The 24349-nt window shown below is 43.2% G+C and overlaps 1 protein-coding gene across 2 annotated transcripts in view; it reads right to left on the reverse strand.

Moving 5' to 3' along the window:
• Window positions 1-1414: 1414 nt before the first annotated feature.
• Window positions 1415-24349, reverse strand: part of PLCL1 (phospholipase C like 1 (inactive)) — a 189246-nt gene continuing 166311 nt past the window's right edge. For both annotated transcript variants that reach the window (XM_082225695.1, XM_082225694.1), the window contains exon 6: window positions 1415-1735. In XM_082225695.1, the coding sequence (XP_082081821.1) occupies window positions 1559-1735 (177 nt within the window). In that variant the 3' untranslated portion in view covers window positions 1415-1558. The remainder of the gene's footprint in view (window positions 1736-24349) is intronic.

Genomic DNA, 24349 nt, shown 5'->3' on the forward strand with positions numbered 1-24349 from the left:
CTCTTCCTTGAAAAGACAGGCTGAGAGAATAACACCACACACAACTAGCGCTAGAGAGAAAAGCCTTGAGAACTGCAGAGCAACTGCTGTTCAACAAGTCTTTCTTCTGAGTAGCATCATTCCATGTTACCTCTACAGTGGTACCTCAGGTTACATACGCTTCAGGTTACATACGCTTCAGGTTACAGACTCCGCTAACCCAGAAATAGTGCTTCAGGTTAAGAACTTTGCTTCAGGATGAGAACAGAAATCATGCAGCGGCGGCGCAGCGGCAGCAGGAGGCCCCATTAGCTAAAGTGGTGCTTCAGGTTAAGAACAGTTTCAGCTTAAGAACAGACCTCCGGAACGAATTAAGTACGTAACCAGAGGCACCACTGTACTTGTATTCCTAGCCAGACGCTTAACTTCCATTTGAATGCAGGCCCATGTTTGACATGTATCATGAGAAATAGCCCTTGCTGGTTATATGCGGGATTGTTCATAGGAACAAAGTAAGCAGAATGAAGTTCTTTGAGCTTTATCTCAAGCTCACTGTTTGTATAAACTTCCTTCAGGTAATGACGCTGGGAAACATTCCAGAGTTACTAAGGAGCACCTTCGTATTCTATTATGTCTAAAGGAATATTTGATATCTCACATTTCATAACCAAAGCTTGGAAATCACTCCATCCCTAATTTTGCAGAGCTGAAATATCACCCTGGCTTCCTTGCATGAAACAAAATGGCCAATTTATTCTATTAATATGAGTGCATTTCAAATCATGATTAGCCAAAAAAAAAAAGTTAGTGGAATGTTCATCAGAAGTCCCATTGAGATCTATCCAAAAAAAAATTCTGATTGTTTAATATTTCATCAACTTAATTTAATAGGTAAATTAATTATTTATCATTCCCACTATGCTGAGGAATCCATTATTCATCCATGCCAATAAAAGATTAGGTTCATGTCTGTGCTTTCTTCTGCTGGTAAAATCTGTATTACATAGTTGGAACAGCACAGTTTATTAGAAGCTGCCACTAAAGCAACAGTATGGTACAAAGAAGCATTAAAATTAATGTGTTATGCATTCTCTCTATCCACCAAGATCTTCAGAATGATAAAACCAGTGCTTTTTTTCTGGGGGGACGCATACCTCTAAACATTATGTGAATCTGTCCTCATTGAGGGGCAGTATTTCAATGAGAGTAGGAAAATGAGAGTACCCCAAAACATTTTTTAAAGAAAAAAAGCACTGGATAAAACTCTGATCAAAGATGCCAAAATAAATAAGGAAAAGGGCTAACAATGTAACTTCATGACAGAGCATTTACTAGATCTCCCCACACAAACACACACACACACACAGCTTGGATTTATTAGAAATATCACTACTTCAAGAGTTTAAACTTGGATAAATGAACTCAAATAAAACACTGGCATTGTGAGGATTTTAATACTTCTGATATCCGGTAGAGGGCAATCTAGTGCGGTCTTTTCTCTTTCTCTTTTTAAATGTGTTAAAAAAATAATTTCAGGCTATTGAAATATATGCCATTGCCAGACAGCGATGGTCTTCTTTCACAGCCTCCCATTCTCATCGCCAGTCTCCTTTTCTTCTATTGCCTCCAGGCACCGTTTGGACTTGGCATCCAAAATCCCGGTTTTGCTGAGTCCACATGACAAACAAGCCAGTTGGACCTGCTTCATGTTCTCTATAGCTTCGTTCTTGGCATTCTTCAGTAGATCACCTTGTCCCTACGAATACACAACAAGCACACAGAAAGAAGATGAGTCGTGAATAATGCAAGTCCTTAAAAAGATAAAGAAGGGCTGTCTTTCCTCTCTCTCTCTCTCTCTCTCTCTCTCTCTCTTTCTTTCTTTCTCTCTCTCTCTCTCTCTCTCTCTCTCTCTCACACACACACACACAAACACATACACTTTGTCACAGCATAACATGCACAGACAACAGACAGAATGATAGTGGATGCAGCTGGTCTCTCCGATTTAATACATTATGAGCTGTTAGCAATTCAAGTGAGTTATTAACGCCTCTTTAACCTATCTCTTGACACTAGAGAAAATGGCCAAAATCCAACTAGCAAAAAGGTGCCTTAAATCCTATTGAAAGTAACAGTTATTAATCATGTACACCCATGCTCTGGACTGATGAAGTTGACTCCTGTCTGGACAATGCTGCTGAGAGCAAATGCTTAAGGGGGGGAAAGCACCTTTGGAGAACCTAAGAATCAAACCAGAGTAGACATTTGTTAATCAGCTGAAACACTGAGCCAGCATCAGAATGAACATTTACATCCTCTATTCTTGTTAATGTTTTAGTTGTAATAGTATCCATGGTATAATTATTCAATAGTTTTATATAAAATCAAGAGTGGATCCCAAAATAATCAGATTTCCCCCCCAACATTTCAACTAAAGGGCTTACTAGGGTGGGGGGTTAGCAAACTCCAGAAAAGCTGTAATGAACATATTTTCCCCGTTCCATTCTGTTTTTAGTCTGTAGGCTCACTTTATCCTGCATTCCTAATTCCCCTTGCCTTCTAGTTCAGCTTGCAAAGTTTCCAAAATTAATTTTGGAATTGGCACATACAGTTTACTGTAGTACAGGTTACTGGAGCGCACCAAGGAATAAACACATTAATAAACTAAATCACAGTGCAAAACTTAAAAAACCCCAATCCATTGAATAATGCAATCACATCAGAAAGGTTCACCATCAACCACCCCAAACCTCCACACAGAGAAAGCACATGTAAGTGCTTTGGTGGTGATGTAAAGGACCTTCACACAACTGCTTGATGTATATCCATTGGGGGTAACTCTGCTACATTCAGCACATGAAGGAGAAGGTCTTGTGAACCAGAAAGAATTAATTTCCGTGCTGTGATTATTTAAACAATGAATATGTGTACTGGTGCATGTCAGCAATCTTATAAGGCAGGAAAATGCAAACCAAACTATGGCAAACTGCGCATGCACAGCCATCTGAACTTAAGTCTGGAACTCAAAACCAGATCCCAGCACTTTGACAGAGTTCCGCCAGCTTTTAGATTCGATTTTTGACATTTGCTGGACAGATCATGAGAGTAATGATGCTGCTTTGGAGACAAGACCAGGTCACCAGGAACCACAAAACTGTGTGAGAAATTCACATGGGGAGGAATCTGTAAGCATCCCTACAGAAAAGCTCCTCTTTGGGGACATTTTAGAAGAGCACTGCAGCCACCGAGGATCAAAGGCATGCAGGTCCTTAAAAACACTAGCCATAAAAATAAAATGGAGAAATCTGTCAAGCACAACTGTAAGCTTCGCGTTCTAGCTGAAGGGCAGAAGAGAACAAATCAAATAAATGAAGGTTAGGGCTTACACCTTTCCAGGAAACACAGGATTGCTTCCAAAAACAGCAGCTCCATGCCCACAGAAAACTCCATGCCCACACCTGCATAACCAGTAATGTGGAGCAGGCAAGGAAGCAGCACAATGCAATGGTGCCAGTATTCGCATAGCCTAGAAATTTCAGTCCATTGCCACATTCTCCGCAAAGGATAGAACCAGAACACAAGAGAGGAAATATCCTGCTGCTACTGTGCATCTGTGCACTGTGACCACCATATTTCTTACAATCATTACAATTCACCTTTTTCTCCCCAAAGAGAATGATCCCAGCGTGGTGTAGAATACGAACCTGCAAAGGACCAAAGGGAACTATCTCAAGAAGCGTGAGAAATACATTTTTGCCACATTCAGTGCAAAGCTGTAGACATCTGCCATCACTCAGCTCATGCAGAATCCCCCTTTTTAGCAAAATTTGGCACTTGGTAAGAACCTGTTGTGACTCGATGATGCACTGACACATGCCATGTGATTCTGCATTCACCCCATTACTCCGGTCCTGGCAAACAAGTTGAGAGAGACAATGGTAGCTGGCAAGGTTCAGAACCAGTAAACAATGCTTGGGAACAATAGCAACTAGATATACCAGCGTGAGCTAAGATTGCATCACAAACTGATAACGTCCGGGGTCATTCAGTCATTCTGCTAAACAACTTAGTGATACAAAGGAGCCCCTGTTCAACTGGATGACTCTAGTGTGATTTCAGTGCCCATCCCGCCCTTTATGCCAGACTTCTTTTAAATATCATCACAGCGTTAATTGGTCAACTGCTTCATGACTCCTACAAAGAGAGCATGTAGGAGTGAGCACAAAACCTATAGGTAGCTTATAACACAGTGTAACTGCACACAGTGTTTCCGTTCCATCCATGTACACTAAATACATGGACATGAAGTGAAAATACTCATGTAAGAGACAATCGGACACTATGATCTGCAGATCTGCTTCAGTTATGGAGAAAGTGCAGATAAGCATATGTGAATATGTGTATGTGTGTGGATGGATGGATAGATAGATAGATAGATAGATAGAGGTAAGATAGTCTCTAGGATGGATAGAATCCAAATCTTTCATTGAGACCCAGGAGCAGGGATGAAATTTGTAAGGGCCACTCATCTTGCATTCGTTATTGTTGTATTGAATTATCATCCCAGAAAATCACCCTACGATTTCCTGTTTTGAAGCTGCCAGCAACAGATTGTATCACTGGATTACCTGGGGATCATGCAATAAACTAACTGGCAATCATAAATGTTTGTGAATCATTCATATACTCCCATGTTGATCAAAGCTAAATACCATGGGTAGACAGATGGATTGGCATTGCATCATTGATGAAATGCAGTGATTCCTTGTCAACTGATGGCTCTAACAAGACTGTTCTCAGAGTTCAGTCATGACAGAGGGATCTAAAGCAATTCAGTTTGAGCACTAAAAAAATATCAGGGCTATACTGTTCACCACAAATCTAAAACATATAATCCTTCACATTGCCGTTACATAGATTTTCTTCTATTTAAGTCACTTGTTCTTAGAGTGGCATGTATAGAATTTTTAAAGGAAATTTGGCAAGCGTTTTCCTGCTTAAGTTAATATTGCTTTGTAGTCTGTTTTCTACAGATTTGGCCTGGGGATGGGAGAAAAATTGGATTCAGCTCACATTCATAAATCTACCTAATTTGCACTTTATAAAGCAGTTTGTGAACTGAATGACAGCCATTCTTCAAAAGTTGCACTTCTCCAAATTTTACAATGCAGTTCTCCAGCCAAGTGGTGCGTACACCTTACCTTAGCATACACATTATTATTATTATTATTATTATTATTATTATTATTATTATTATTACCTACCGCTTCAGCAATTAAAAAATAAAACATCAAGAAGAGCCATGCTAGATCAGACAGATGGCTGCGTGAATCCTGCAAGCATTCTCCTCTCCTGCTATTTCCAACAACTGGTATTCAGAGGTATACTGACTCATTCAGTGGAGGCAGAACATTACCCTCAAGAATAGTAGTCATAAAGGTAAAGGTAAAGGGACCCCTGACCATTAGGTCCAGTCGTGCCGACTCTGGGGTTGTGGCGCTCATCTCGCTTTATTGGCCGAGGGAGCTGGCGTACAGCTTCCGGGTCATGTGGCCAGCATGACTAAGCTGCTTCTGGCGAACCAGAGCAGCGCACGGAAATACCATTTACCTTCCCGCTGGAGCGGTACCTATTTATCTACTTGCACTATGACGTGCTTTCGAACTGCTAGGTGGGCAGGAGCAGGGACCGAACAACGGGCGCTCATACCGTTGTGGGGATTCGAACCACCGACCTTCTGATCTGCAAGTCCTGGGCTCTGTGGTTTAACCCACAGCGCCACCCGTGTCCCTATCCTCTGTAAATAAGCCATCCAAGTTGGTGGGCATCTTGTGAGAGATGCCTCTTGTGAGAGAAAATGCCACAGTTCAGCTATGCACTGTGTGAAGAAGCACTTTTTTGGTCTGTCCTAAATCCTCCAACATCCTGCTTTTAGTTTTATGTGTTTTAATTTTAGGAGAGAGAAAGAAAAACATTCCCCAATTCAAATTGCAATGACAATGTATATTGCAATTTGATATGTACATCCCCACTCCCCAATTTTCATTAAAGTCTTGTTGGCCTTTGAGGAAAATACACACACACACACACACACACACACACACACACACACACACCTGCTTCATGTGAGCAAGGTGAGAAAGCAAATAATGGTTCTGAGTAACATCTCACAAGAAAATGAATGACAAACATAGGTCTCTTGTGGCAATACTGTTCTACTTCTGCAAGGGATAATTTCCGCGGACATGCTCTTGTTGAGAAGCCATCTGTTTGCTTTGAGAAAATTGGTTGTGAATATAATCTACTTAAAAGGGGGAGGTGCCAGCAAGATTATGTCAACACCTTAACAAAACCAAATACTAGAAAGAATGTGGGGTTAGTTCCAAAAATCTGGTTAAACCAAAATATCCCCTGGAAATAAGTCACTGCAATAACCTGAGAACACAGAACCATTTTCTTGACACACACACACATAAAGAACTCATTATTTCAGTCAGACAAAGAAAAGTCACATTCCTCTATCCTAGCCTTCGAAGGCTCCTGCTTCTTTAGCTGTTGATGTTATCATAGAGTCCAGAAATAAGTATCAAACCATAAGAAAAGGTTAAAGACAGTGTCTGGTAGGATGATACAGTAGGATGTTTAATGCTGTATTGTGTTTTTATTATTCGATTGGGAGCCGCCCAGAGTGGCTGGGGAAACGGAGGCCAGATAATAATAATTATTATTTTATTATTATTTTAATAAAATAGTAAAGGGCTTCTATAAAAGGTGGGAACATTTGGCAAACACCATTGCCTTCAACAAAATGCACTTCCCCTTTCATCAATTTTTCAAGAAGGCCATCTTCCCAACAGTTCTCTCCAGAGGGAACATCCTCCAACACACATTCAGGTAGGTGGGCGATACCTAATCAGGTAACTGGACTTCACTAGCAGCTTCTCCATGGTTCCAGTCCAGAAGGCTCAGCAAACATCCATACATCATTTTATTTCAGCACCATTTTGGTTTGAAAACTAACCCTCCTAGTCACAGCGACATCATTGCACAGCCAATCCTATTGGGTTACATGACGACAAAACTGGGGGGAAACGTGATCACTGTAGTCAAATCTGATTGGGTGGAGGATGATGTCACTGTTACTAGGAAGAAGGAGGGCTATTTTTTCAAAGAAGAAGATATTGAAGTCACCACCATCTCTAAATGTAAGCAACATGGTTTGGCTGAGGGCATCTGGTGAGCTATGGCCCCGCTAAGGGCTGAAAAGCAGAAATGAAACACGTGACTTCATTCTACAATGTGATCATGAGAGCACCCGGGTACCACACAAATCACACAGGTTGGTTTCACCTGCATTGAGGGCACATCTGATGTGCAGCTGACTCACAGATCTGTGCTTCTACAGGCACAGAATGACAATCAGCCTCTTACATATGCACATTTGTGGGGATATGTAAAGCTAGGGATAGAAGAGGAATCACGGGTGATATTTCTGAGCCCATCACCGATGATTACTCCAGTTGAGATACTGTTCAGGAGGTTGCGTTTGGCATTTATTTGCTCCCTGGTGAGCCACTGCTTTGCCTAACGATGACTCATGCTCTTCCAGACTTTCCTTCACGGAACTTGCCAAAAGCAACCATCTGCATATATAGTAAGCACACCACAAAGGAGTACCAGATAGAGTTGCTAGTAATGTTTGTTTCAATGAACATTAAAGGCCCTGGATTATTCTCCAGCTCAGATTACCATCTAAATCAGAATTCTTGGTTTACCCCCTCCCTCCCACCCACCCAGCTTCCCTCCCCCACCAATTTCCCACCAACCCCTTTTAAAACACTTTTTCCTGACCACCAGCCTGGCAGCAATAAGACGGATGCTCCAGGCACTACGAGAGATAAGGAAGGCGGTACTGAAGTAGCCCTGGGGAAATCACTTTCCCACGGACCCTTGTAACCTTTTGTCCTGGCACACTGGTGTAGCATGCCAGGTGCCGGGAAGGAATAGGAGGGAGAGACCTCATTTTCTTTGCCTCCCAATGGCTGGAGTGCCACTGGCGGCTCTGTCACTGGATTGACCAGTAGGTAGTGTTAAAGTGTCGGAGAGCAGGGTGCTTGGGTCGAGGATTCTGCTTTGACTCAGAAATCAGTCTAGCTATTTCATTTGGGAAAAGTAACTTGGCTGATTTCCAAGCCAAAGCTTACGCAACCTGAGGGTGGTTCACCCATCACAGTAGCCAAGACAGTAAGTTATGTATTCAGAACTGGGAAGTAAGAAAATGGAGCAACAGCAGTATAAAGTTATTCCTTTTAAGGCCTTAGACGTAAAATCTAGGGTGCATGTCAGCTGGAAATCTGAAGGCATGCTTTCATAATCTCTGTACGGAAGGTTCACAATAAATGAGTAACTAGAAACATTTTACAAAGATAATATACCGTATTTTTTGCTCTATAACACACACCCGTCCATAACACACACGTAGTTCTGAGGAGGAAAATCCGTAGGCATGCCACCCGTAGGCATTCCCTCCATAACACGCACAGACATTTCCCCTTACTTTCTAGGAGGAAAAAAGTGAGTGTATGGTGCAAAAAATACGGTACATGAAGGGACTTAGCTAATGTATGGTAGGTGCAATGATATATTAAATATTGTTTTTAAATATTGTTTTTAAACTAAGGATTAAACTCCACAAATCTGGAATGGAGTCCCTAAAATGGTTGCCAAGCTGGTGCCAAGCATATTGCTCTGCTTTCCTTTGGACCATATCAACAAGGTTTGAGAGGGGTGTTTTGTCACCTGGACAGCCCAGGCCCTCCATACACGCTGCCGAGGCTTGTGCCCCAGGGAGGTCACTTTGGTGATGCTAATGCAGTTGTTGAAGCTACCAGCATGAGTTTGACTAAACTGCAGGAGACAGTGGAAGACAGGAGTGCCTGGCGTGCTCTGGTCCATGGGGTCACGAAGAGTCGGACACGACTAAATGACTAAAGAATAACAATGCAGTTGTTTGACTTCACCCCCGGAGGCACACTCCATTGACTCTCAAGACAAACAGATGCCAGCAACAACAACATTGTTTTTATATACCCCCCCAAAAAAATTCCCATGCCTTAGCCATGATAACTACCGTATTTTTCGCTCTATAGGATGCACTTTTCCCCTTCTAAAAAGTAAGGGGAAATGTGTATGCGTCTTATGGAGCGAATGCAGGCTGCGCGGCTAAGCCCAAAGCCAGAACAGGGAGACGGAGCGCTGTGCAGCGCTCCGTCTTGCTGTTCTAACTTGGGGTTAGCTGCGCAAAGCCTCCACAGGGCAACGGGGTGAAGGCACCCCACTGCCCTGTGGAGGCTTCAAAGGCTGTCCCCGAAGCCAGAACAGTGAGGCAGAGCGCTGCGCTCCGTCTTGCTGTTCTAGCTTGGGGATGGCCCAAGGGGGTGAAGGCACCCCGCTGCCCTGTGGAGGCTTCACAGGCTGTCCCCGAAGCCAGAACAGCAAGAGGTTATCCCAGAAGTCAGATCCCTCTTGCTGTTCTGACTTCTGGGGTTCAGAATTTTTTTCTTCTTGTTTCTTCCCCCCAAAACTTGGTGCGTCTTATCGTCCGGTGCATCCTATAAAGTGAAAAATACGGTATTTCTAAAGATTTTTATTATCTGTAGCAGATTTGTATGCTTTTCAAAAGTGACAACAGGAGAAAAGAACAGAGACAGTGAAAGAGTAGGGGTTTAAGAGGGTTGCTTATATTTCAAGAACAGGTGAAATGAGTTGCCAGAGGCAGGGCTTATAGCACCCAACAGCTGGAATTAACAACCCGCCACCCATTTTTCCATCTTTCCCACGTGAGATAGGACTCATTCATTAGTATCCCCTGTCAAAACAAAACCAGGCTGTGAACAAGAGAGACAACACATGGGATTTAACCTGTGGGCCATCAGTGAGGGGCAACAGAGAAACCATTCAAATAATCAAGGAAAAGTCTTATCAGCCATAGGCTAGAGGTCATTTCATAGCATCTGACTCCTTTAACAGCTTCCAGCCCACTGATCTGAGCCAGAGGGGTTCTATTTGCATGTTTAAGACATGAACTCTGGGACTCAATGGGTGAAGTGAATTCCTGCTTAACTATTCTCCACACTGGAATATGTATTTACACAATTTTGATAAGTGCTTAGACAATAACTATTATGAAGCTGCCACAAAGCTAAAGGTACAAAACAGCTAGCAAGATGAACCCAACCTGTAATCTACATACATGTCGATTCCCCGTCAGATTTTATTTCCTTGACATTGAACATCTGAACATATTTGGAACTGCATCACAAGTAAAAGGCTTTTTCCCACAATTTCCTGAATCAATGGTTGCCACATGTAATTGTATCTATACAGTCCTTAACATTGTTAAACATGGCAGAGACTTTCAGTGCCTAAACTTAAGCTTTCACTGAGAGCTGTATATTAAATAGCCCCTTCACTTTATTTAAAGTGCAAAATCAGACATCCTACAACAAAAGAATCTTAAACAAGTTAATTATGAGGCTTTATGCTTTCCTCAGTTCTGAAAGGCCTGGACTGTGGATTATGATTAAACAGGCCTATTAAAGCAGAGAAGATTAGTTTGGCTAATTCCATAATAGTCTGGAGAGAATTCGCTGTACTGCTAACTGGCTGTTTCAAGGCCCAAGGCAAAATCTGAGCAACTGAAGAGGCAGCAAGAGAGAGAGAGAGAGAGAGAGAGAGAGAGAGAGCAGTTGTCTTGCCTGCTGCAACACCTTCAGTTAATTAAGACATGGTGCATCTCAGCTTCTTTTTCCAGATGTTGGAAGAAGGCAGTCTAAAAACATCTGTACTAAACATGGGACAGAGCAAAGGGAGCTCACTCCGTCACAGGGATTTGAACCGCTGACCTTCTGATCGGCAAGCCCAAGAGGCTCAGTGGTTTAGACCACAGAGCCACCCGCGTCCCTGAGGAAGATAACCACCTGTAAACTGAATATCTCAAAGTCACAGAGCAGCCAATGAAAGATACATCCCAAACGGGATATATGTATCACCAAGGCAAAATTTTGGTCACAATTTTGGTAATGAAACAAACTAACAAAGCCAAATGAGCAGATGCCTGATAGATGGTGAGGGTAAAATCAGAAATATAAGCCTGGAGAAGATCAGTCCTCAGCCTGTATGTTGTTTTTTTAAAAAAAATAGATAACTGAAATGGAAAGTTTTGGTATTAACATGTAGAAATCATCAAGCTAGACTAAAGGTTGCTCCAAAATGTTGGAAGAGCCCGCAGGAGCTCATGGAATATGGTGCATAGAGCTGCATTAAATAATCAGCAAATATTGGATGCAACACCTTACATGAATAGAAGCATGTTCCGTTAGTCCAAAGGTATCACTGGATAGATCCTTAGCTCCATATCTTAAAAGTGGACAGTTAACCACCCAACCTCTACCTAGCTAATATTTAGCTTCACCTAGTTTGACTTATTAGCCAAAATTCAGAGCAGCCATCAACAACAACCTCCTACCAATTTATTCTCACTTCAGAGTAATGTAATGTTTTTTTGTACTTCTCCAAACCTCAGAGGAACTCTGAGTCTGCTGATACCTCCCCTCTTATCATGGATGGTGCCATTTTGGCTACACAAAGACAGCACTCAAAGCATTGAGATCACTAACAGTAGCATATACAACATTCATCTAGAAGCTGGGATTGACCTCAACTCCTTGATGTTACCCAGATTCCCACAGGTGTAACATGCAAAACATAGGGGGGAAAGGTGGGTGAAATGCAAAGGAGTTTGTTTGCTTTGTCTGCCTCTCTTTTCTCATTCTGGAACAAACCTCGTCCCTTCTTCAATCTGGTACCACCAGATGTTTTGGCCTTCAAGTCCCATCACCCCCAGACAGTTGGGCTAGTAGGCATGTATAAAGGAAGTTGTAGTCCATAATAACCTGAAGGGCACCGGATTGAGAAAGGCTGCCTTAGACAGAAAGAGACTTGAAAGATGCCTGCTCTTGTGCCTGTATACACAACTTTCAAGGTTTTATCCATCCAATAATGTGAATCCAGAAACAACTACCTCCGTTCTCACCAGAGAATTGCACGGTGAACCTAAAGATGAGAATATGACAGCCTAGCCTGCGATTTTGCTCCAGCCCCTCCTGGGATCAGTGTGTCTGATGCTTCTCTGTTATGCACTCAGATGACTCTCTCACAGCACATCTGACGTAGGAGTTGTCACCTTTTTCCTATTGTTGTCTAAAAATAAATTGAAGCCTTCAGGGATTGCCTCTCTGTGAAGTTTGGGCAAGCAGCGCTTCTTTAAAAAGCAAAACAAAACAAAAAACTATTAGTAGAAGGAATGAACAGAGGCTTTACTGGCTCTATGCTCTTCTTGACATTCTCTGGTTCACTTGACCTATTTAAAGCTAGCTGTAAGCTGTCAAGGATACAAATTCAAATGACTGGCGTTTTCTAGCATTGTTTTTACTGTAAAGCCTCCTTTTTATCGAGAGCACTGTAATCCTTTGATCAGTTTAGCGACTCTGACAGCTCTGGTACAAATCCTCTTCAACACCTTCTACCTTAAGAGCTCATAAAAGCTGTCAGTCTCACCGTAACTGGAGAAACAGCAGCAGTAAAACAGCTGCTCTCTGGTCTTGAGCCATCCGATTCAATACAATATTACAAGGCTTTTTTATCTGTGTAAACTAGAGGCTCTCCCAATCCCCACCTGCCTCTCACATGCCACAGCTAAGCACCCCAAATGGTCAGGAAGCAATAAGAAGCAAAGAAAAATAAAGGTTTTCTCCAGGATCAAGGCTCAAAGATGAAAAATTATCCCTGCACAGTGAAGATATAGGTTAGTATGGGCAGCAGGAAAGTTGTTTGATACCTGTGGAATCCAGGCACATCTTGTAAGGTCCTGGCCAATTTGGTAATACACACTGCAGTATGACACTCTTTCCTCTTATGCTTTCTCCTTGTTGGGTAAACAGTTAGGAAGCTCTCCTTCTCTACACTTCTAAAGTGACTGCTATGACTTTGAAGTGACTACTCTGATATCTAACCCAATTACAGGGACATTTCCATAGGCGCCGACTCCATGGGGCCTGAGGGGGCCCGAGCCCCCTCAAAAATTCGTTTGGGGGGCTATGCCCCCCCAATAATCTCGGGCGCCCCTCCAGCAGAGCGCCACCGCTGCCCCTCCCCCAGCCCAAAATGCACAGGGTCGGGCTGCATGCCTCCTGCCCTCCCTCCCGAGCAAAAGCTCCACCCAATTTCCTTCGGAGCTGATTAATAGGCGCAGCACGCTCTCCCCTATTCGCTCACGAGGAGGCGGCGCCACTTTATCTGCATATTCATGAGCTTATTTATTATTCATGAGCTTTCCCGGCCCCCCCCCCAATATTTTTTATAAGTCCGCGCCACTGGACATTTCCTTCTTGGCACAAAGCAATTCTCATGCTGCAAACAGCTCGACATACAGTTCTTGGGAGGTCAAGCATGGGAGATCTCTTCTGGTTGTAACTGTAATAATAATAATAATAATAATAATAATAATAATAATAATAATACTTTTTCATTTATACCCTGCCCTCCCCAGCCAAGGCCGGGCTCAGAGCGGCTTACAGGCAACAATAAAAACAAGATGAATGATTACAACTTAAAAACAAAAATAAAATACAACATTAAAATAATGGAACATTAAAATATTAAAATGTAGCCTCATCGCAGGAGGAGAAGGAAAAGAAAAAAGAAAGAGAGGGAGGGAGGGAATCAAATTGGCTCCAAGCCAAAGGCCAGGCGGAACAACTCTGTCTTACAGGCCCTGCGGAAAGAAATCAGATCCTGCAGGGCCCTGGTCTCATGAGGCAGAGCGTTCCACCAGGCTGGAGCCAGAGTTGAAAAGGCCCTGGCTCTGGTTGAAGCCAATCTAACTTCCTTAGGGCCTGGGACCACTAGGGTGTTGTTATTTATGGACCTTGAGGCTCTCCGTGGGGCATACCAGGAGAGGCGGTCCCGTAGGTACGAGGGTCCTAGGCCATGAAGGGCTTTAAAGGTCAAAAGCAGCACCTTAAATCTGACCCTGTACTCCACCGGGAGCCAGTGCAGCTTGAAAAGCACTGGGTGAATATGCTCCCATGGCAGAGACCCCGTGAAGAGCCTTGCTGCAGCATTTTGTACCCGCTGGAGTTTCTGGGACAGCTTCAAGGGCAGCCCCGCATAGAGCGAATTACAGTAGTCAAGCCTGGAGATGACCGTCGCATGGATCACTGTGACCACGTCGGGACGGGAAAACATCAGGACACCCCTATATTATGTTTAAAGATAGATTCAAGTGATTGTCAGGAGAGAAAGTGTTGTGGTTGTATTATCTTGTTGTTTGTTGTTGTTGTTGTTTGGTCGTGTCCGACTCTTCGTGACCCCATGGACCAGAGCATGCCAGGCACTCCTGTCTTCCACTGCTTCCCGCAGTTTGGTCAAACTCATGTTGTTAGCTTCGAGAACACTGTCCAACCATCTCATCCTCTGTCGTCCCCTTCTCCTTGTGCCCTCAGTCTTTCCCAAAATCAGGGTCTTTTTCAGGGAGTCTTCTCTTCTCATGAGGTGGCCAAAGTATTGGAGCCTCAGCTTTAGGATCTGTCCTTCCAGTGAGCACTCAGGGCTGATTTCTTTAAGAATGGATAGGTTTGATCTTCTTGCAGTCCATGGGACTCTCAAGAGTCTCTTCCAGCACCATAATTAAAAAGCATCAATTCTTCAGCGATCAGCCTTCTTTATGGTCTAGCTCTATGGCTTCACAAAGAGATGCCTGAAAGCACCTTGTTTTAGCCAGTACAAAAGAGGCTGGACTAGACCAGTGATTTCAGGGGGGTGGGGAGTCTAGAGTACATCAAGCAGTCAGTCATAGCAGTTTTGTGAACAGAGTCCACTTTCATATCCAGGAAACTAAAGCCAAGTTTATACAAACAGCAGGGTGGAGGTATCAAAACTTCTGCAGGACTGTACCACTTCAGACGGGAGAATCTTACTTATTTATAAGGTTTATATCCCACCTGTCTTATTACCAAATGCTTGGTGATACAAAAAGCTCTCTGCACGTGGAAAGCTTGTAACTGGGAAGAAATGTTCCAGCCCAGCTGTCTTCCTGAGATACTAGTTTTCTAAGGGCACGTAATTTTGTTGTGCATATAATTTTGTTTTACATGGGCATTATTCAGTCACATGACAACTCAATTCCCATCTGCCAAATGTTCTTAATACAGTCCAGGAACATTTTGCACCTTACCTACTTACCTACAACCTACCTACTACATTCACGTGAAATGATTTCCAGGCTGTCAAATGATTTCCGGAGAAAGTATCCTTCCACAAAGAAGGAAGTCTCCCATCAATTTAGCACAGTACAGTAGTACAGTGGTACCCCGCAAGACGAATGCCTCGCAAGACAAAAAAACTCACTAGATGAAAGGTTTTTTTGTTTTTTGAGCTGCTTCGCAAGACGATTTTCCCTATGGGCTTGCTTCGCAAGACGGAAACGTCTTGCAAGTTTGTTTCCTTTTTTTTAACACCGCTAATACAGTTGCGACTTGACTTTGAGGAGCAACTCATAGAACGCGGTGTGGTAGCCTTTATTGAGGTTTTTAAAGACTTTGGTGATTTTTGAAGCTTTTCCAAAACTTTCCCGACACCGTGCTTCGTAAGACGAAAAAAAAGACGAATTAATTTCGTCTTGCGAGGCACCACTGTATTGATTTTATTTAAACCCAAGATGTTATTTTATTGGGGCAGCATGATGGCTCTTGTTTTTAAGGCCTGCTCAGGAAGCCACGCCAGCATAAAAATACATTTGTTTATTCAGTACTGTTTATGCTAGCATGGGATCTCAGAACATCCATTGCTTTTTTTTAAAGGATCTATTTAAAAGTACAGTAATTCATGTTAAGTTAATTTCGTTTCTAACTGGAGAAAAGAAGGACCATCAGAGATGAGAAGATAAAACCAGTACTCCCAGAGAAGTATTTTTAGCTTTTAAGGCAAATGATCGTGAAATTTAAAATTGCATTACGTGTTTTTGCAATAATACATCTGTGTGATTAAACCCAGCTCTTCAGAGATAAGACCATTACTAATGGACAACAGGATATTTATAAGCGCCAAATGACCACAAATATACTGTAAAGATAAAGCTGTACAAAAAGGGACAGATTCGGATAACATTACCTTGGCAACCCTTTTAAACAGGAAAAGCTGCCTTTGGAGGAGTAACCTGATACTGAAGATCATATTTTGTGGGCAGGGGCTTCAAGAATTCCATGCCTGCTGTTTCCTTGTTCCAAATCACTCTACCTCTGGACTTTGAGATACAGTACAGTTGTACCTTGGTTTTTGAACAGCTTAGTTCTCGAACATTTTGGCTGCCAAACGCCGCAAACCCGGAAGTGAGTGTTCCAGTTTACAAACCTTTTTTGGAAGCCGAACATCCTCTGAGGCTTCCATGGCTTCCGATCAACTGCAGGAAGCTCCCGCAGCCAATTGGAAGCCGCGCCTTGGATTGCAAACATTTTCGGAAGTCAAACGGATTTCCGGAATGGATCACGTTCGAGAACCAAGGTACAGTGGTGCCTCACAAGACGAAAAGAATCCGTTCTGTGATTCTCTTCGTCTAGCAGTTTTTCATCTTGCGAAGCAAGCCTATTGACGGATTAGCGGATTAGCGCTATTAGCGGCTTTTAGCGGCTTATCAGCTTATCGGATCAGCTGATAAGCAGCTTAGCAAAAGGGGGTAAGGGAAAAAAACCTGCAGGAACTCGCAAGACATTTTCGTCTTGCGAAGCAAGCCCATAGGAGATTCGTTTTGCGAAGCACCTCCAAAACGGAAAACTCTTTCATCTAGCGAGTTTTCCGTCTTGCGAGGCATTCATCTTGTGGGGCACCACTGTACGACTGTACTGGCAAATGCACATTTGGACTCCCCTGCCGTTCAGGAGCCACCAGGTAGGTAATTTAGATTGGGAAATGGATTGTGTATACACACACCCCACTGGTGCTCCTATTCCCTTTGCTCCTCGAGAGGTGGCTTTTCATGTTTAGAAGGGGCTGAAATAACATTAGGCCAGGGGTCCCCAAACTAAGGCCTACGGGCCGGATAAGGCCCGAAGGACTCATTTATCCGGCCTGTGACAACCCCCGTCACCCACTGCCGCCGCTCACTCTTACCGGCGCTGCGCTGTGCAGCTGCCCACTTCCCGGTCAGAGGAGCACCGGAAGTAGCTTGTGCGCATGCGCATGCATTATTTGTGCATGCGCAAGCATTATTTCCTGTGCACATCCAGGTCGGAGAAGGCTCGTGCACATGCGCACAAGCTATTTCTGGTGCTCCTCCGACCTGAAAGTGTGCCAGAAATAGTGTGTGCGCACGCGTATGGGCACGTGCTCCCCTGCCCTCCGCGGAATCAGCGCTGGAGACACCGGCCCGAGGTGCGGTAAGTTTGCTGACCCCTGCATTAAGCACATTTATCAAAGAACAGTTTCTTGTTCTTCACTGCTCACGCACCTTGGAAGCATTATCAAATATTCTTCATCAAGGTTACATCTACTCCACGTTCAGGAAGAAATCACAATACTTTTTTTAAAAAAATCTTTTCTCGAATATATAAATGATGCAATTTGGGCAAATCCGTATGACTGCCCATTCTGCACCATTTACCTTGCCCGTCATGTTGATGGGTGAAGGAGTTTACTCACTAGCGCCCCACATAATATTGGTCATCATATTCTGAGATTTCACCAGGAACTCTCCACATACTTTAAAGTTACCGTATTTTTTGCACCATAACACTCACTTTTTTCCTCCTAGAAAGTAAGGGGAAATGTCTGTGCGTGTTACACTTTTTTCCTCCTAGAAAGTAAGGGGAAATGTCTGTGCGTGTTATGGAGGGAATGCCTACGGGTGGCATGCCTACGGATTTTCCTCCTCTAAAAACTATGTGCGTGTTATGGTCAGGTGCGTGTTATAGAGCGAAAAATACGGTATATATTTGCAGCCTGGATTGTGCAGACTTTTCTATGCCAACTGTACCCTTTAAACTGATGTAAATGAACAGCATTCCTTTTTGCCACCTTGCCTTGCTTCCTTTAATTAGTGCTCTGCAGGAGCAAAGCTTTGATGTTCTTGCCCTAGTTAAAAATGTCATCATTTCAAATAGAGGGACAACCATGTGCAGGATATACTCCCAAGATATACAGGTAGTACCGTATTTTTCGCTCTATAAGACACACCAGACCGCAAGATGCACCTAATTTTTGGAGGAGGAAAACAAGAAAAAAAATATTCTGAATCTCAGAAGCCAGAACAGCAAGAGGGATCGCTGGGCAGCGAAAGCAGCAATCCCTCTTGCTGTTCTGGCTTCTGGGATAGCTGTGCAGCCTGCATTCACTCCATAAGACGCACACACAGTTCCCCTTACTTTTTAGGAGGGAAAAAGTGAGTCTTACAGAGCAAAAAATACGGTATATTCAAGAGGACTGGAAGTATAAAAATGACAGCCCCATGCTCTTAGGGAAGCAGTCCTCTTCTATCAAGAAGGCTGCAGCTGCCTCATTTTCTACCAGGAGATTAAATAATCTGAAGCACCCCTCTGAGAACTTTCTATGTAAACAGTATTCCTTTTACACTCAACAGCTCTGCTTGTGTTCTGTGTACAAAGTCATAGCTACTGAAATTAATGGCTAACATAAATCCTTGTTACCGCCGGAAAGTCAACAGTGCAACTGATTCTGAGACAGATGTTGCCTATATTCCAATCCTTAACCCATTTAACTTGGATGTTATCTTCTATGGATCTCAAGAGCAATTTGCTTCCAAGAGCACAGCCCAAGGGTCACACACATTTCATGTTTAAGAGTACACCCAATATAGTTTAAGTGTGTACGTCTAAAAGGGTTAAGTGTGAAAGTGACAAATACATATATCATACCAACAACAGAGGCGCAAAGCACTAGAAAAAACCCACAGCTGCAAATAAAAAAAGTCTAGTTAAAATTCTAAAAGCAGAAAACTCTGTGAAAACACAGAGTTTAAAATAATAGCAATAATAATTTATTATTTGTACCCCGCCCATCTGACTGGGTTGCCCCAGCCACTCTGGGCGGCTTCCAGAATATATAAAAACACAGTAAAACATTAAACCTTAAAAAGCTTCCCTATACAGGGCTGCCTTCAGGTGTTTCCTAAATGTTTTATAAAATAATAATTATTACTATTTATTGCCAGGGCAAATGAAATGTAACTGCTACTGTTGTTGTTTAAGGTAAAGGTAAAGGTACCCCTGCCCGAACGGGCCAGTCTTGACAGACTGTGGGGTTTGTGCGCCCATCTCACATTTATTGGCCGGGGGCCAGCGCTGTCCGGGGACACTTCCGGGTCACGTGGCCAGCGTGACATCGCTGCTCTGGCGAGCCAGAGCCGCACACGGAACGCCGTTTACCTTCCCGCTGGTAAGCGGTACCTATTTATCTACTTGCACCCGGAGGTGCTTTCGAACTGCTAGGTGGGCAGGCGCTGGGACCGAACAGCGGGAGCGCACCCCGCCGCGGGGATTCGAACCGCCGACCTTTCGATCGGCAAGCCCTAGGCGTTGAGGCTTTAGCCCACAGCGCCACCCGCGTCCCTACTGTTGTTGTTTACCTAGCATCAATTTTTGTTTATTTTGTTTTATTTGCTACATTTACATTCAATATGTCCTCCAAGGAGCTCGAGGTAAAACTTCCTTTTGTCCTCAGAAAAATCCTAATGAGATAGGTTTGGCAGATTTTGGTGACTGGCCCAAGGTCACCCAGTAAGTGGGGAATGAACTTGGGGTCACTTGTAGATGACCTGTTTATTGAGCACTCTATTCTGATTTGTTTGCAGAGAGATTAGATGACTTTGTATCCAACAAATGTTATCCGGTACTTTCAAGAGCATTTGCCTGTCACATTCGTTATCATAAAAAGTCAAATTTTTGGAAGCAGCCTTGTTGCTCAAGAACTCCAAATCAGCTTTTATTGTGCAACCTCAATTTGTCATACAGGTGGCTGTGCTTTGCCCAAAATAGCCTGTTGGGTCAAATTCCAAAGTCTGTCAGGTTTAGTTAGGCCCACCAGCCAGAGTTTTCTTATCACTGGTATAATGCATCATGCAATCATCTTATTTCCAAATATCACAACTTTCAATGTCTAAGACCAAAGCTACCCACTTTCTAAAGCAGGGTTCTTCAAAACAAGTATTTATTACAAAGAAGTAAAGATTTCGGGGGGGGGAGATTCAGCTTACAACTTAATGATAAAACTGATGCTTAAAGAAAATGCTTTGAAAAATTGAGTGGGGAGGAGATATTCCTGTTGTGAAATGCTTGGAAACAAAGCACTGAATAAAAAGAACCACTGACCTGAAGATCTCACATTCTTGGAAACAACTGGAAGAAGCAGATCCTACTTGCTTGACAACACTTACTACATCATCCCCTGGGGTGGCTGTTTTCCAACACAAAAGCTGGCAGCCAGGAGACTTGGGGAAAGTGGGTTGATTAACTACCACCTGGGAAAGATTGGGATTACAATGATGCTACCCTGAAATTATGGTAGAGTTCACTAAGAAGTTTCCATAGCTAAATAACAATCAAGTCAAAGCCCATTAAGAACACTGTCTTGTACATGAATAGGATCATGCAGGAAAATATCTATTTTTAGCCTCGTATAAGAAATGCAAAACCTAGTGCTGTCAACAAGCAAAAAGGAACTCTCATGGGGGTGCTGGTAAAGCACATCAGCAGAAAACAAGGATACAATAGGGCTCTACAATTCTAATAACAATTGACTTGGTTTTACAAATCTTTAAAAGAGACAATTTAAAATCCACTGCCAGGATCTGGCCTAGCCTACTTGGCCTCAGGCAAAAAATCAGTGTTGGGGACAGGAGAGGCAGTGGGACTATTCCCTAGGGTCAAGACACTATCAGTCATCCATGTTCACCTCCCTATGTCAAAAACCACTAGATCTAAATCATCCATGGAGCGGGGGGGGGGGGGATGGACATAAACATATTTAATATGGTCTGGTGGCTTCTGGATTATTATAGTAAAATTTAGTTTATTACAGTACAGGGACCAGCAAAGCCTTCTGCTTGTATGAAATGAGCTCTTCATTAGGATCTGTCTGCTTATGAATAATTCAAATAACATTGTCAGTTGTGGCCTTTTTTTGCCTAAAAGGAAGAAAAAAATTGCACTTCAGAGAGATGCTAACCATAGTGTAAATGAAGACGGGGTGAACAGATAACTCACTGCGGTTCTGGAATATTTCTGAAATGAAGAAAACAAACACATCCTAGTTTTTATCTCTGCAGTGAGCTGTGTTTTGCTCCACTGGAGTATCACTGCCAAAGGTGGATGTTTGGGTGCCACAACCCTGCTCTGCCAGGAATGACAGAGCGTAATAATAAAAGAGTTTGTAAGTAATCTGCTTGTTTCAATACCACAGAGCTGGTTTCTATATAAGTCAATGCAATCAAGTGTAAAGGTATGCACACTGGGCAAATAAACCCTGATTTCACATCTACACTCAGGGGGTCTGAATTGGCAGCAACCTGACCTTGTGGTCACAATGGATAGCTCAATGATATATGGCAGCTGTGAGAAAGACAAATGCCATGGAGCTGGGCAGCATTAGGAAACAACTGAAAATAAAACTGCCAATGACATAATGCCATTATACAAATCTATGGTGCAGAGACATCACCTTTCCAACAAAGGCCCGTATAGTTAAAGCTATGGTTTTCCCAGTAGTGATGTATGGAAGTGAAAGCTGGACCATAAAGAAGGCTGATCGCCGAAGAATTGATGCTTTTGAATTATGGTGCTGGAAGAGACTCTTGAGAGTCCCATGGACTGCAAGAAGATCAAACCTCTCCATTCTGAAGGAAATCAGCCCTGAGTGCTCACTGGAAGGACAGATCCTGAAGCTGAGGCTGCAGTACTTTGGCCACCTCATGAGAAGAGAAGACTCCCTGGAAAAGACCCTGATGTTGGGAAAGATGGAGGGCACAAGGAGAAGGGAACAACAGAGGACGAGATGGTTGGACAGTGTTTTCGAAGCTACCAGCATGAGTTTGACCAAACTGCGGGAGGCAGTGGAAGACAGGAGTGCCTGGCGTGCTCTGGTCCATGGGGTCACGAAGAGTCAGACACGACCAAACGACTAAACAACAACATGGTGCAGTTACACTTGGAATACTGTGGACCAGGGGTCAGCAAACCAAATTCCTGTGCCCCACAAATAACCCAGAGATGCATTTTAAATAAAAGCACACATTCTACTCATGCAAATACACCAGGCAGGCCCCACAAATAACCCAGAGATGCATTTTAAATAAAAGGGCACATTCTACATCTGTAAAAACATGCTGATTCCAGCACCGTCCGCGGGCCGGATTTAGAAGGTGATTGGGCCGGATCCGGCCCCCGGGCCTTAGTTTGCCTACCCATGCTGTGGACAGTTTGAGTCGCCTTACCTCAAAGAGGATATTGTATTTCTCCCTCTCTCATAACCCTAGAACTCGGGGACTTCCAATGAAGATGGATGTTGATAGATTCAGGACGGACAAAATAAAGCATTTCTTCACACCGCACATTCTTTTTATCAGCAGAATGGTGTTCATAGGGTGTTAGAATGCAATCCTAATCATCTACAGTATATGGGCTTGTTGATAGAGGGGAGAAACTTTTTAAAAAATTAAAAATTAACTATTGGATATATTCTTTCTCTAAAATGGTTGTCCATAGAATAGCTTGTCCTGTACTCTCCATCTCTGCTGCCCATACACTTTCCTAGTTCATAGAACTAGATAGTTCTTTTTGCCTTGCTTCAATTTTTCTAGTTCTATATTAAAGTTGAAAACATTAATTGTTGAACCAGGAACTAGTTTGCGATTTTTCTATTTATCCTACAGTTTCAAAATTCAGTCTTTCTATCTCGCAAACCTTTATCTTGCTCAGGGAACACTACAGAAAAGATACAACTGGCTGCCAATATGGGCGGAGGCATGGTTCTTTAAGCGATTCATGAAATAATGAGTCAGGACTGAACAACAAGATGCCTCCTGCAATGAGTGAAGACGTTTGTTATCTGTAGAGTCAACAATTCCTGGTGCTCAGTAGAGATTACCTAGAATCTGACATCTCCCACACTGTGGAATGTGGCCAGATCATTCAATGTATTAATCTTATTAGCTAAACTGGATTTAAGTCTGAATAAGAAGATACCCCCACATTCATTTGCACTCTCAAATAGGGATGGGAGAGAGTTTAGTTTGGTTCACATTTTAATGGAATCTTCCTGAGTCAAACATCACAAAACAATACAGAAACCGAAATGCAACTGCTTTTGGAATTGAAACTTCCCTGAATGTTGCAATGTAGTTCTCCAGCCAAAAATGTGCAATAGCATGCAAATAGGCATTATATTAGGGGAAACGGTTTGCAAAAATGTATATTTTGCAAAATTGCATACAAGTATATGTACATTAGGGACGCGGGTGGCGCTGTGGGTAAAAGCCTCAGCGCCTAGGACTTGCCGATCGAAAGGTCGGCGGTTCGAATCCCCGCGGCGGGGTGCGCTCCCGCTGCTCGGTCCCAGCGCCTGCCAACCTAGCAGTTCGAAAGCACCCCTGGGTGCAAGTAGATAAATAGGTACCGCTTACCAGCGGGAAGGTAAACGGCGTTCCGTGTGCTGCGCTGGCTCGCCAGATGCAGCTTTGTCACGCTGGCCACGTGACCCGGAAGTGTCTCCGGACAGCGCTGGCCCCCGGCCTCTTGAGTGAGATGGGCGCACAAACCCCAGAGTCTGTCAAGACTGGCCCGTTCGGGCAGGGGTACCTTTACCTTTATATGTACATTAGGATAAATGTGGATTCAAATGCTGAATTTTCATGGAGACGGTTATTTTAGGGAGGGGGCGTTAATTGCAAACTGATGAGGAAATTGGTGAAGATTGGAAAAAATGAAAAACCAAGAGAAAGCAAAATTGGCAGATGCATCCATCCCTATGTTCAGATCCCCTTTGTTGGCATTTCCACAAGACAGCCTACACACTTTATGTTCCCAACTCACTTCCAAATCTATCACTAGATTTCTGGAAATAAAATGCTACTTTGTTGTTGTTGTTTTTAAAAATCTTAATCAAATTATTTTAATATGCTCTGGCATTTATACAACACCGCCTTATGTTGAATGAAACCAAGTTGGCTTATACACCAACTGACAGCAGCTCTCACAAGCACAGATCTTTCCAAATCCTGCTCCCAGAGAACATTTCTAACTGGGAG

Source organism: Podarcis vaucheri (genome assembly GCF_965113315.1).
Source record: "Podarcis vaucheri genome assembly, chromosome: 1".
NCBI classification, from domain to species: domain Eukaryota; kingdom Metazoa; phylum Chordata; class Lepidosauria; order Squamata; family Lacertidae; genus Podarcis; species Podarcis vaucheri.